The sequence below is a fragment of the Ornithorhynchus anatinus genome, chromosome 5, assembly GCF_004115215.2.
Source record: "Ornithorhynchus anatinus isolate Pmale09 chromosome 5, mOrnAna1.pri.v4, whole genome shotgun sequence".
Taxonomy (NCBI): domain Eukaryota; kingdom Metazoa; phylum Chordata; class Mammalia; order Monotremata; family Ornithorhynchidae; genus Ornithorhynchus; species Ornithorhynchus anatinus.
Genome location: NC_041732.1, coordinates 49,883,020 through 49,895,041, shown reverse-complemented (window position 1 = coordinate 49,895,041; position 12,022 = coordinate 49,883,020). Strand labels below are relative to the sequence as shown.

General features: G+C 57.0%; 1 protein-coding gene across 17 annotated transcripts in view; it reads left to right on the top strand.

The window, feature by feature from the left end:
* The first annotated feature begins 1,436 nt into the window (after positions 1–1,436).
* The window catches only part of TPM1 (tropomyosin 1), a 37,362-nt gene continuing 26,776 nt past the window's right edge, over positions 1,437–12,022 (top strand). For 6 of the 17 annotated variants that reach the window (XM_029064544.1, XM_029064550.1, XM_029064552.2 and 3 more), the window contains exons 1-2: positions 1,437–1,653; positions 2,585–2,710. In XM_029064544.1, coding sequence (XP_028920377.1) covers positions 1,540–1,653; positions 2,585–2,710 — 240 coding nt within the window. In that variant the 5' untranslated portion in view covers positions 1,437–1,539. Of the gene's footprint in view, positions 1,654–2,233; positions 2,360–2,584; positions 2,711–11,334; positions 11,500–12,022 lie in introns of those variants that run through there. The other 11 variants (XM_029064549.1, XM_029064551.1, XM_029064543.2 and 8 more) reach the window with 8 other exon arrangements.

Below are 12,022 nucleotides of genomic sequence, written 5' to 3'. Positions count from 1 at the left end.
CTGCCCCTGTTCCTGTCCCCCCCCTGCCCCGTCCCTGTCCTGCCCCTGCCCCTATCCCGCCCCTGCTCCTGTCCTGCCCCCGCCCCCGTCCTGCCCCTGCCCCTGGAGCAAAGCACTTGTGTGGGCAAGGAGGAGTGTGCGATCCCCGCCGCCGGGAGCCCCTCCTCCGGCCGTGTGCCGATCCCGGGGGTCCGGAGGGTGGGACGGGCTGGGATGTGGATGTGGACGGGAGCGGGTGTCCGTGCGGGCTCCTCCGCGGGCTGCCGCTGCCCCCCGCCTCATCCCGCCCCTCACCCCCGGGACCCCCCCGCCCCCCCCCTCCGACCGCCCCGCTCCCCCCATCGCCCCCCGCCCCAGGACCCTCCGACCCTGGGGTCCCCCTTCTAGCCTGCGAGCCCGTCGTCGGGCGGGACTGGTCTCTCTCTGTTGCCCAGTTGTCCGTTCCAAGCCCGGAGCCCAGTGCTCCGCACAGAGTGGGCGCTCAATAAATCCCACTGAATAAATGACAGCCCGCCCCTCCGATCCCCTGGTCCCCTGACGCCCCCCGACCCCTCGACCCCCGGGTCTCCTGGTGTCCCCCACCCGACCCCCCGGGTCCCCTGACTCCCAGCGCCCCCGACCCCCCAACTCCCCCACCCCCCCAAGTCCCCCCGCCGCAACCCCCTGACCCCCAGATCCCCCCGACCTCCCGACCCGGGTCTCCCCAACCCCTCGACCCCCGGGTCCCCCGAATCCCCCCGACCCCAGGGTTCCCCCTGACTCCCAGTGCTCCCCGACCCCAGGTCCCCCCGACCCCCCAACTCCCCCCACCCCCCAACTCCCCCCACGCCCCAATCCCTTGACCCCCAGATCCCCCCGGACCCCCCGACCCTGCTCTCCCCAACCCCTCGACCCCCGGGTCCCCCAAGTCCCCCCGCCCCAACCCCTTGACCCCCAGATCCCCCCGGATCCCCGGACCTCCCGACCCTGCTCTCCCCAACCCCTCGACCCCCGGGTCCCCCGAATCCCCCCGACCCCCGGGTCCCCCTGCCCTGTGGGCTGCGGGTCGCACCACCTTGCGGGTCCCCCCTCCCCCCTGGGGGGGGCCTGGGGGGGGATGGGGAGGGGGATGGAGGGGGGGGTGGAGAGGGGGCCGTTCCGAGGCCCGGCCCATACATAGTCACGGCCGCCGCCAAGGGGGAGGGGCCGGGGGGGAAGGAGGGAGGGGGAAGGAACAGAGAGGAGGGGGAGGGAAGAAGGGAAAAAAAAAAACTTTTCCAAAAAAGTATTGGCTGGGTGGAGGAATGCGGTCGCCCCCTTGGGAAAGTACATATCTGCGAGCAGCTGGCGGCCCTGCGCTCCCACTCCGGCTCCGGCGGCCGGACCAGCGCGCCACGCTCTCCTCCTCCTCCTCCTCCTTCTCCTCCTCCTCCTTCTCCTCCTCCTCCTTCTCCTCCTCCCGCTGCTCCTCCTCCTCCTCTTCCTCGTCCGGCTCCCCCGGTCCGGTCCCGTCCCGTCCCGTCCCGTCGGTGAGGCCCGCGCCCCCAGCCCCCCGCCACCATGGACGCCATCAAGAAGAAGATGCAGATGCTGAAGCTGGACAAGGAGAACGCCTTGGACCGCGCCGAGCAGGCCGAGGCCGACAAGAAGGCAGCCGAGGACCGGAGCAAGCAGGTCTGAGCCCCCCTCCCCCCCTCCCCAGGCCCCCACCCCCTCCCCGGCCTCGGCACCCCCAAACTCCCCAGACCCCCAATTCAGGACCGGCCCCGGGGTGGGGGCTGTCGGGCAGAGCACGGGCCCTGCCACCGGGGCCCCCCTTCTCTCCCGGGGGCGGGGGGGGTCGGACCCCCCCGAGGGTCTTTAATGCCACCCCGAGAAAATGGGGCGAGGGGAGGGTCAAAGGCCCGGACTTTGCAGTTGGACAGTTCGGGAGGAGCGGGAGGGCGCCCCGTCCTGTTTATTTTCCTTTAAAAACATCCAATAATAACGATGATGGTGGTATTGGTTAAGCTCTTACTATGTGCCGGGCACCGTACTAAGCGCTGAAAGAGCAAAGACGGGGGAGACGGGGGAATCGGGGCGGGGAGGGCACTAGGGAGGGCCTTGCCCTCGACGGGTAGGCCGCCGGCTCCAGGCTGGCCTCCGGGAGGGCCTGCGACCTGCCCCGATGCCGACCCTGCCGGGCCCTGTATGTGTGTGCTTGTGTGTGGGGGCCTGTGCCCCGGCGGCCCCCGCATCCCCCCCGCGCCCGCAGCTGGAGGACGACATCGTGGCCAAGGAGAAGCTGCTGCGGGGGTCGGAGGACGAGCGGGACCGGGTGCTGGAGGACCTGCACAAGGCCGAGGACAGTCTGCTGGCGGCGGACGACACGGCCGCCAAGGTAGGCCCGAGGCCGACGCGCCCGCCTGCTGATGCCTAACTCTCTCCCCTTCTCTCTCTCTCTGTCTCTCTCCTCCTCCCCTCCCTCTCTGTCTGTCCCTCTGTCCCTCTGTCCTCCTCCTGGTCTGTCTCCGGGCACCCCCCACCCATCCCGTGCACGGTCACGCTGCCTGCTGCACACTGCCCTCCCCTGCCCTCGACCACCTCCCCGCCCCCACGCTCCCAGCTGGAGGACGAGCTGGTCTCCCTGCAAAAGAAGCTCAAGGGCACGGAGGATGAGCTGGACAAGTACTCCGAGGCCCTCAAAGATGCCCAGGAGAAGCTGGAGGTGGCGGAGAAAAAGGCCATGGATGTAAGTGGACACCCCCCCACCGCCGCCACCCACACACATCATACACGGAGAGCCCAGCAGCCGACCGGCCAGCCGCCCCGTCCCGGAGCTCCGGCCCAAGCCGCGTCCGCCCGCCCGAAGGGGGCCGGGGTCGGCCGGCCCCCGGGAGAGGTCGTCGGAACGGTCCTCCCCTCGCACCTTCCCGTTGCATGAGGCTCACGCCCACCCAGCGTCTCCCGCTCATTCGGCACACGTTCATTTATCTGTCCAAATCTCTTTCTGCCTCTGGGGCCGGGAAGGTGGGGAGGTGGGGACGGGGCAGCGGGGAGGGGGAGGGAGGCGGCCAAAGGCCGAGGCCGATTCCGGGGAAATGGACTGTGAGTGGGTGAGTGTGTGTCCTTTGACTTGAGGTGTGATTTTTTTTTTTTTTGGTTTTTGATCGGCACACAGGCTCCCTCTGTGGGTCTGAAAAAGTCTAAGGCCGCCCCGGCCGTGCGGTGTTTGATGCTCTGTACCACTGACTGGGGCTTTTGGTTAGAAGCTCCTCTTTTAGGCTTCTTCATCCTCCTTGCTCCACCCTCCAACCCTCCCACCCCCCACGACGACTCAACAACCAGCTTGAAGTTGGAAGACGATACTTGCTTGGGTCGGCAGTCTGTAGAAGTTAGATCCAGAGAGTAAGCTGGGGGTTATATATAGCTCAGCTCTTTATATGGTATAGAGCAAGATAGGCACCCCTGCTCTCTCCTTACTTCCCCACCCACCTCACATCCTGCACCCCCCCCTCCCGCCCCCCGCACCTGTCAGCTCTGGGACAAGCATTACAAAGTCTCACACCCCAACAGCTAACATTTCTAAAGCTCAGACAAGTTTGCATCCAGGTCCCTCTGGACACTCTTACAGGTTTCAATTCCCTTTATAATGGAAGCTCTCTCTCCTTCTTTCCATTATCAAGGCAGGTAGAGGACTTCCAAAACACTGATTTCATTTTCTTACAGGGCGATTTCAGTTCCGAGGGCGGTTAAAACTTAGAGATGCTTAATTAGGAAGGAGTTCCTCGAGACATTCGTACTGGCGCCAAGCCTTTGAAAGCAGAAGGAAAATGCACTTGTCGGGTGAACAGTCGATTAGCAAGATGGAATTCTGTTCGAGGGAGAACACGATGCGGGAATGGGGATCTATAGTGGAATCAGAAAGAGTCCATTTGTAAAATGAAAGTCCTGGATTCTTTATTTTTTTTTCCAGGGCTGGACTTTTCAGATGGAAAATCCAGATAGAGCAAAGTTGATCTCTGACAATAACAACTTCCCAACTCTGAAATTTGAGGTTTGGGGGAAAAAAAAATCGTTACAATTAGAGCATAGAAATCAAGCTGTGTACTGTCTAATTTTAGAAAAATAGAAATATAAAAATATACCAGTATGCCCTTAAAACTCTGTGTGTGTGTGTGTGTGTGTGTGTGCGCGCGTGCACGCGCGTGTGCATAATGCAGATCAGATGTCTTTCTTTGGGTTTGGCTAAATGGATGGATGCACGTCTACCCTGAGTTCTCCAGTGGAACGTTTATTTAGCCCTTTCAAAGGAGCCGCTTATAGATCCAGGGGAGATATTCCTTATAAGGAAAAGTATGTGGAGTATTTGGAAATAGCTCACTCAGGCTGAAGGCAGAAGAGGAAAAATGCTACTAGATTTCTCATTGAAAAAAAAGCAGACGGCAGTTGTTATAACTACTGCTTCTGGCATGTTATTTCTTTATTGAAAAGCCTAATTTATAAGGCCGAGTAAGGACCAGTGTTGGGCGGGAGAGAAGCAGGATAATCAATCCGGGCAGCGATGGCCTGTCAAATGTCATTGTTTTCCCCTCAAAATCTGCTTTTTCCCCAGATGGCTGATTTTTCTTTTTTCCCCACAATCCTATAGAGTTGTTTCGGGACTCAGGGAAAGCTGGAGGAAGAGCTGAGAGTAAATAATTAGCATTTCTCCCACTAGAGAAAATAATTTCCCAATTCAGAGGAAGGGACATATGTCAGTACAGAGAAGGAGAGGAGGTGGGCAGAGGGAAGGTCAGCTCCCTGGAGAGGAATCATATTACAGTGTGGGATTAGGACATTTCAAAGATGTTACTCACCAGTGCAAGATTCATTCTGGAAATTGTGGTTTTAGACCTCCTACCTGTAATTTATTTTAGTGTCTGTCTCCCCAGCTAGAATATGAGCTACTTGAGGTCAGGGATCTTCTCTACTGGTACAATTGATCAATCATACGCTTTGAGCGCTTTCTCTGTGCAGAGTGCTATACTGGGCGCTTGGGAGAGTACGATGTCAGAGAATTGGTAGACACGTTCCCCTGCCCACAAGGAGCTTTCAGTCTACAGTGCTCTGCACACAGTAAGCACTCCATAAATACAACTAACTGTAAGCTCCTTTTTTTAATGGTATTTGTTAAGCACTTACTATGAATCAGGCACTGTACTAAGTGCTGGGATGGATACAAGCTAATCAGTTTGGACACAGTCCCTGTCCCGCAGAGGGCTCACAGTCCTAATCCTCATTTTACAGATGAGGTAATTGAGGCAAAGAGAGGTTAAGTGACTTGCCAAAGGTCACACAGCAGACAAGTGGCAGAGCCAGAATTCGAATCCAGGTCCTTCTGCCTCTCGGGCCATGCTCTATCCACTAGGCCACGCTGCTTCTCGTGGGCAAGGAAGTGTTTACCGACTCTGTTGTACGTTCCTAAGTGTTTAGTTACAGTGCTCTGGACACAGTAAGTGTTCAGTAAATACCAATGATTGAACAGATTGCCGGTCATCTCCCCACTTACCTTCTACGCTCAGTGGAAAGAGCCTGGGCTTCGGAGTCAGAGGTCATGGGTTCGACTCCCACCTCTGCCGCTTGTCAGCTGTGTGACTGTGGGCAAGTCACTTAACTTCTCTGTGCCTCAGTTCCCTCATCTGTAAAATGGGGATTAACTGTGAGCCTCACGTGAGACAACCTGATTACCCTGTATCTCCCCCAGCGCTTAGAACAGTGCTCTGCACATAGTAAGCGCTTAACAAATACCAACATTATCATTACCCACATTTCAGCGTGTAGCCTGTTTTTCCCCAGTCCCACTGGACTGCATAAATAATAGCCTAAAAAGGCCTTAAGTTCCCATCACTCCCCATTTGTCTGCTAGCCTGACATCTCTCTCCCTCCCTCCCTCCCTCCCTCCCTCACCATTTTTCTTAGAAAACTTCATCTAAAAGAGAAAGGTTGAAGCCTCCCCTCTCCTTTCCCAGGAGTCCTGTTGGAGTCTGATTATTCGGTGCTGACTGTTTACTTGCCGGTCCATTGCTCACCGAAGCCCAAGGTAGAAACAAACTTGAAAAAAAAAAAACCAACTTGACTGTGAAAGGTTTTTATGGGTTGCCGTCCTCGCTTATGTGGAGAATCGGGGAAGCGCCAACTTAACTCCTAGGTATTTATAAACGTAAATGTCCAGCCCAGCTGTTTCCCCGAAGTCTTTCTCAGTCGCTTCTTTGAGGCAGATAGTTTACATTAAAGGGGCCCGAAGTGTGCTTGTGAGGTCGGATGTGTGTTTAGGGGCGGAGTTGGAATCCTGCGGAATCTGAGCAGATGAATAGAGAACAAAGTGAGAGAGAGAGGGGACTTTTAGGGCCTGAATTCCCAGACACTCCTTCTTTTGTAGACTAGGAACTTTCTGAAATGTGTCCAAGTTTTCCACAGTTAACAGTTTAGGTAAGAGAAAGGCAACGATCTTCCTTTTAGGTTTCCACCACTCTCCTCATTTCTACTCCAGACCCAACATGGCATTGATGGTATTTAAGTGCTTAGTATGCGCTAGGCGCTATTGTAAACGCTGGGCTACATACAAAGATGATCAGATTGGACTTACAGTCCGTGTCCCTCATGGGGTTCACAGTCTTCATCCCTATTTTACAGATGAAGTAACAGACACAGAGAAGTGAAGTGACTTGCCCAAGGTCACACAGCAGCCAAGAGGCGGAGCGGGATTAGAACCCGGGTCCTTCCGACTCCCAGGCTCCAGCTCTATCCACTAGGCTATGCCGTTTCCGACGTGAATCATTTGAATGGCTCCGATGAGAGAACTATCGGGAAGGGAGATTTGGGAAAGGGGCCTCTGCTAAGGGCAGAAAGCAAGCGGTCTTTTCCAGAAGTTTGACTTGGGCAGCTGCAGGAGGACTTAAATTAGGTGGCATCTACCGGATCTCAGATTTGTTATTTTTCAGCACACAGTAGCAGTCTCAGAAATGCGCCTTAGTGAGAATAATGCATCGTAATGAGAAACAGTGTGGCCGGGAAGCGGCGTGGCTCAGTGGAAAGAGCCTGGGCTTCAGAGTCAGAGGTCATGCGTTCGACTCCCGGCTCTGCCACTTGTCAGCTGTGTGACTGTGGGCAAGTCACTTCTCTGTGCCTCAGCTACCTCATCTGTACAATGGGGATAAACTGTGAGCCTCATGTGGGACAACCTGATTACCCTGTAACCACCCCAGTGCTTAAAACGGTGCTCTGCACATAGTAAGCGCTTAACAAATACCAACATTATTATTATTGAGTGCTTACTATGTGCAGAGCACTGTTCTAAGCACTGGGGTAGATACAGGGTAATCAGGTTGTCCCCCGTGGGGCTCACAGTTAATCCCCATTTTACAGATGAGGTAACTGAGCACTGTACTAAGCGTGTGGAATGTACAAGTCGGCAACAGATAGAGACCATCCCTGCCCATCGACGGGCTTACAGTCTAATCGTGGGGGGGGAAGGGGGCAGATGGACAAAAACAAGACAACTTAATCACAATAAATAGAATCAAGGGGATGGAAACCTCATTAAAATAAATAGGGGAATAAAAATACAGACAAGTCAGCCGTGGCAGGGGAGATCAGGGTAGAAAGAGAAAGCTAATGATAATACTAATGTTGGTGTTTGTTAAGCGCTTACTATGTGCAGAGCACTGTTCTAAGCGCTGGGGGAGATACAGGGTCATGAGGTTGTCCCACGTGAGGCTCACAATCTTAATCCCCATTTTACAGATGAGGTAACTGAGGCACAGAGAAGTGAAGTGACTTCCCCAAGGTCACACGGCTGACAAGCGTTGGAGCGGGGATTCGAACCCATTAGCTATGACTCCCAAGCCCAGGCTTGGAAAAGTCTTGGAAAAGTGGAAAGTCCACTGAGCCATGCTGAGAGAGGCGGAGGGTTTTCTAATGGTGGCCGTACTCGCGTCGGGATTCTTTTTGTGGGCTTCAAGGAGCGTGGCTCAGTGGAAAGAGCACGGGCTTTGGAGTCAGAGGTCATGGGTTCGAATCCCGGCTCTGCCACTTGTCAGCTGTGTGACTCTGGGCAAGTCACTTCACTTCTCTGTGCCTCGGTTACCTCATCTGTAAAATGGAGATGAAGACTGTGAGCCCCACGTGGGACAACCTGATTCCCCTGTGTCTCCCCCAGCGCTTAGAACAGTGCTCTGCACATAGTAAGCGCTTAACAAATGCCAACATTATTATTATTATTATGCTAAACGCTAAGTGACCAGGGCAGTTTGCTGGGGAAGGGGGGGCTTCGTTCCGCAGAGGCGGCGTATCCCCGGCCGGCCACCAGGCGGCGCGCTTGCCCTTGGCACTCGGGATCCCTTCTCCTCTGGTCGCTCCGGCTCCCGGGATTGGGATTGGGATTGGGATCAGGACCGGAAAATACTAATGTTGGCATTTGTTAAACGCTTACTATGTGCAGAGCACTGTTCTAAGCGCTGGGGGAGACACAGGGTCATCAGGTTGTCCCACGTGAGGCTCACAGTCTTCATCCCCATTTTAACAATAATAATAATAATAATATTGGTATTTGTTAAGCGCTTACTATGTGCAGAGCACTGTTCTAAGCGCTGGGGGAGACACAGGGGAATCAGGTTATCCCACGTGAGGCTCACAATCTTCATCTCCATTTTAATAATAATAGTAATGTTGGTATTTGTTAAGGGCTTACTATGTGCCCAGCACTGTTCTAAGCGCTGGGGGAGATACAGGGTCATCAGGTTGTCCCACGTGGGGCTCACGGTCTTAATCCCCATTTTACAGATGAGGGAACTGAGGCCCAGAGAAGTCGTGACTTGCCCACAGTCACACAGCTGACAAGTGGCAGAGCTGGGATCTGAACCCATGGCCTCTGACTCCCAAGCCCGGGCTCTTTTCACTGAGCCACACCGCTTTTGTATCCGAGAGGGACGTGGGACGGTTCAGCCGCCCGCACTGTCCTCCGCCTCCTCCGACACTGTGCCGTTGCAGCCGTATATTTATTTATTCATGCCTTCATTCATTCAATCGTGTTTATTGAGCGCTTCCTATGTGCAGAGCACTGTACTGAGCACTTGGAATGGACACTTCGGCAACAGATAGAGACCATCCGTGCCCAATTTATCGCACTGTGCGTCGTGGCCCATTTGTTACATCAGAGAAGCAGCGTGGCTCAGTGGAAAGAGCTCAGGCTTGGGAGTCGGAGGTCATGGGTTCCAATCCCGGCTCTGCCATTCATCAGCTGTGTGACTGTGGGCAAGTCACTTCACTTCTCTGGGCCTCAGTTACCTCACTTGTAAAATGCGGGTGAAGACTGTGAGCCTTACGGGGGACAACCTGATGACCCTGTATCTCCCCCAGCACTTAGAACAGTGCTGTGCACATAGTAAGCGCTTAACAAATACCAACATTACTATCATTATTATTATTATTAAAATGGGGATTAAGACTGTGAACCTCACGTGGGACAACTTGATTACCTTGTATCTACTCCAGCGCTTAGATCAGTGCTCTGCACATAGTAAGCACTTAACAAATACCAACATTATTATTATTATTATTAATCCCGGCTCCGCCACTTGTCAGCTGTGTGACTTTGGGCAAGTCACTTCACTTTTCTGGGCCTCAGTTCCCTCATCTGTAAAATGGGGATGAAGACCGGGAGCCCCACGTGGGACCACCTGACCTTGTAATCCCCCCCAACGCTTAGAACAGTGCTTTGCACATAGTAAGCGCTTAACAAATATCATGATTATTAAGGTTATTATTTCATCGTCCGTGTCGGTCCCTTGTGTCGCCGTGGCCCGGCCGGGCGCCGCGGCGTGGGGAATGCATGCATTCGATCCCGGCTCCGCCGCTTGTCAGCTGTGTGTCCTTGGGCAAGTCATTTCACTTCTCTGGGCCTCAGTTCCCTCATCTGTCAAATGGGGATGTAGACCAGGAGCCCCACGTGGGACAACTCTGATCACCTTATATCCTCTCCGGTGCTTAGAACAGTCCTTGGCACATAGTAAGCGCTTAAATGCCATCGTTATTATTATTCAACTTAATCATATTTATTGAGTGCCACTATGTGGCTTAGTGGAAAGGGCCCGGGTTTAGGAGTCAGAGGCCATAGGTTCTAATCCTGGCTCCTCCACTTGTCAGCTGTGTGACTTTAGTCAAGTCACTTAACTTTTCTGTGCCTCAGTGACCTTATCTGTAAAAGGGGGATTAAGACTGTGAGCCCCATGTGGGACAACGTGATGACCCTGTATCTACCCCAGGGCTTAGAACACTGCTCTGCACATAGTAAGCGCTTAGCAAATGCCATTATTATTATTATTATTACCGTGTGCAGAGCACTGCACTGAGCACTGTGCACCGGGGGTGGGGTGGGGGTCCTCGGGGTTGGCAGACACCTGCCTGCACCCCGGCCCTGGGGCAGCGCTGGGCACACTGCAGGGCTGGGTAGGGGGTGGGCAGAGGCTGGGCAGGGGCAGGGCAGAGACTGGGCAGGGGATGGGCAGAGGGTGGGCAGAGGCTGGACAGGGGTGGGCAGAGGCTGGGCAAGGGGTGGGCAGAAGCTGGGCAGAGGCTGGACAGGGGCTGGGGAGAGGCTGGGCAGGGACTGGACAGGGGCTGGGCAGAGGCTGGGCAGGGACTGGACAGGGGCTGGGCAGAGGCTGGACAGGGGATGGGCAGAGGGTGGGCAGGGACTGGGCAAGGGGTGGGCAGGGGCTGGGGAGAGGCTGGGCAGAGGCTGGGCAGGGCTGGGCAATAGGTGGGCCGAGTCTGGGCAGGGACTGGACAGAGGCTGGACAGGGACTGGGCAGAGGGTGGGCAGGGGCTGGGCAAGGGGTGGGCAGAAGCCGGGCAGAGGCTGGGCAAGAGGTGGGCAGAGGCTGGGCAGGGACTGGACAGGGGCTGGGTAGGGGCTGGGCAAGGGGTGGGCAGAGGGTGAGCAGAGGCTGGGCAGGGGGTGGGCAGGGCCAGGGGAGGCGGAGGGACTTCCGGGGTTGAGGCGCAGGGAGGGGGAGAGGACGAAGAGCAGGAGGAGGAGGAGGAGGAGGAGGGAGGCTGAGGCTGCAGCAGCGGCGGTGCAGAGCGAGCCCAACCGGCCGCCTACGACGCGGGGCTGCTCGGCTCCGCTCGGCTCGGTTCGGCTGCGGCTCGGCGTCGGCTCCGCTGGGGTTCGGCCCCGCTCGGCTCGGGTTCGGCTCCGCTCGGCTGGGGTTCGGCTCCGCTCGGCCCGGGTTCGGCCCCGCTCGGCCCCGGCTCGGCAGGCTTCGGCCCCGGCTCGGCTCGGTTCGGCCCCGGCTCGGCTCGGTTCGGCCCCGGCTCGGCTCGGTTCGGCTGTGGTCGGCCCCGTCCCGTCCTCGTCGGGACGCGATGGCGGGGCTGAGCTCGCTGGAGGCGGTGAGGAGGAAGATCAAGAGTCTGCAGGAGCAGGCCGACTCGGCCGAGGAGCGGGCGGGCAGCCTGCAGCGGGAGCTGGACCACGAGAGGAAATTGAGGGAAAACGTAAGGAGCCGGACACCCTCCTTCCCCTCGCCCCCCTCTCCTCCCTTCCCCACCGGTCCTTCCTCTTCCCTGCACCGACCCCTCCTCTCCCCCAAACCCTCCTCCATCTCCCCTGCACCGGCCCCCGCATCCCGCGGACGAAGCCATCCCCCCCGCCGCCCACCTGGCTCCGCCCCCGAGCTGCAACCCTGCAACCCTGCATCCCTGCAACCCTGCATCCCCGCCTTGGACTCCTCTCTCCTCCCTCCTGTCAGGGGCAGAAGACCTCCTCCCCCACCCCACCCCCAAGCCCTCCAGGCTCTCCCCAACCCCCCAGCCCTTCCCTCCACCCCAGTCTCTCCCCTCTTCTCCAGCCCCCCAGATTCTCCCCTCCCCTGCCCAGCCCTCCAGGCTGCCCCCCCCCCCCGGCTCTCCCTTTCCCCCCTACAGCCCCTCAGGCTCTCCCCTCTTTTCTAGCCCCCCAGTTGTCCGCTTCTTCCCCAGCCCCCCAGGTTCTCCCTTCCCCCCGTAGGGCCCCTCAGAC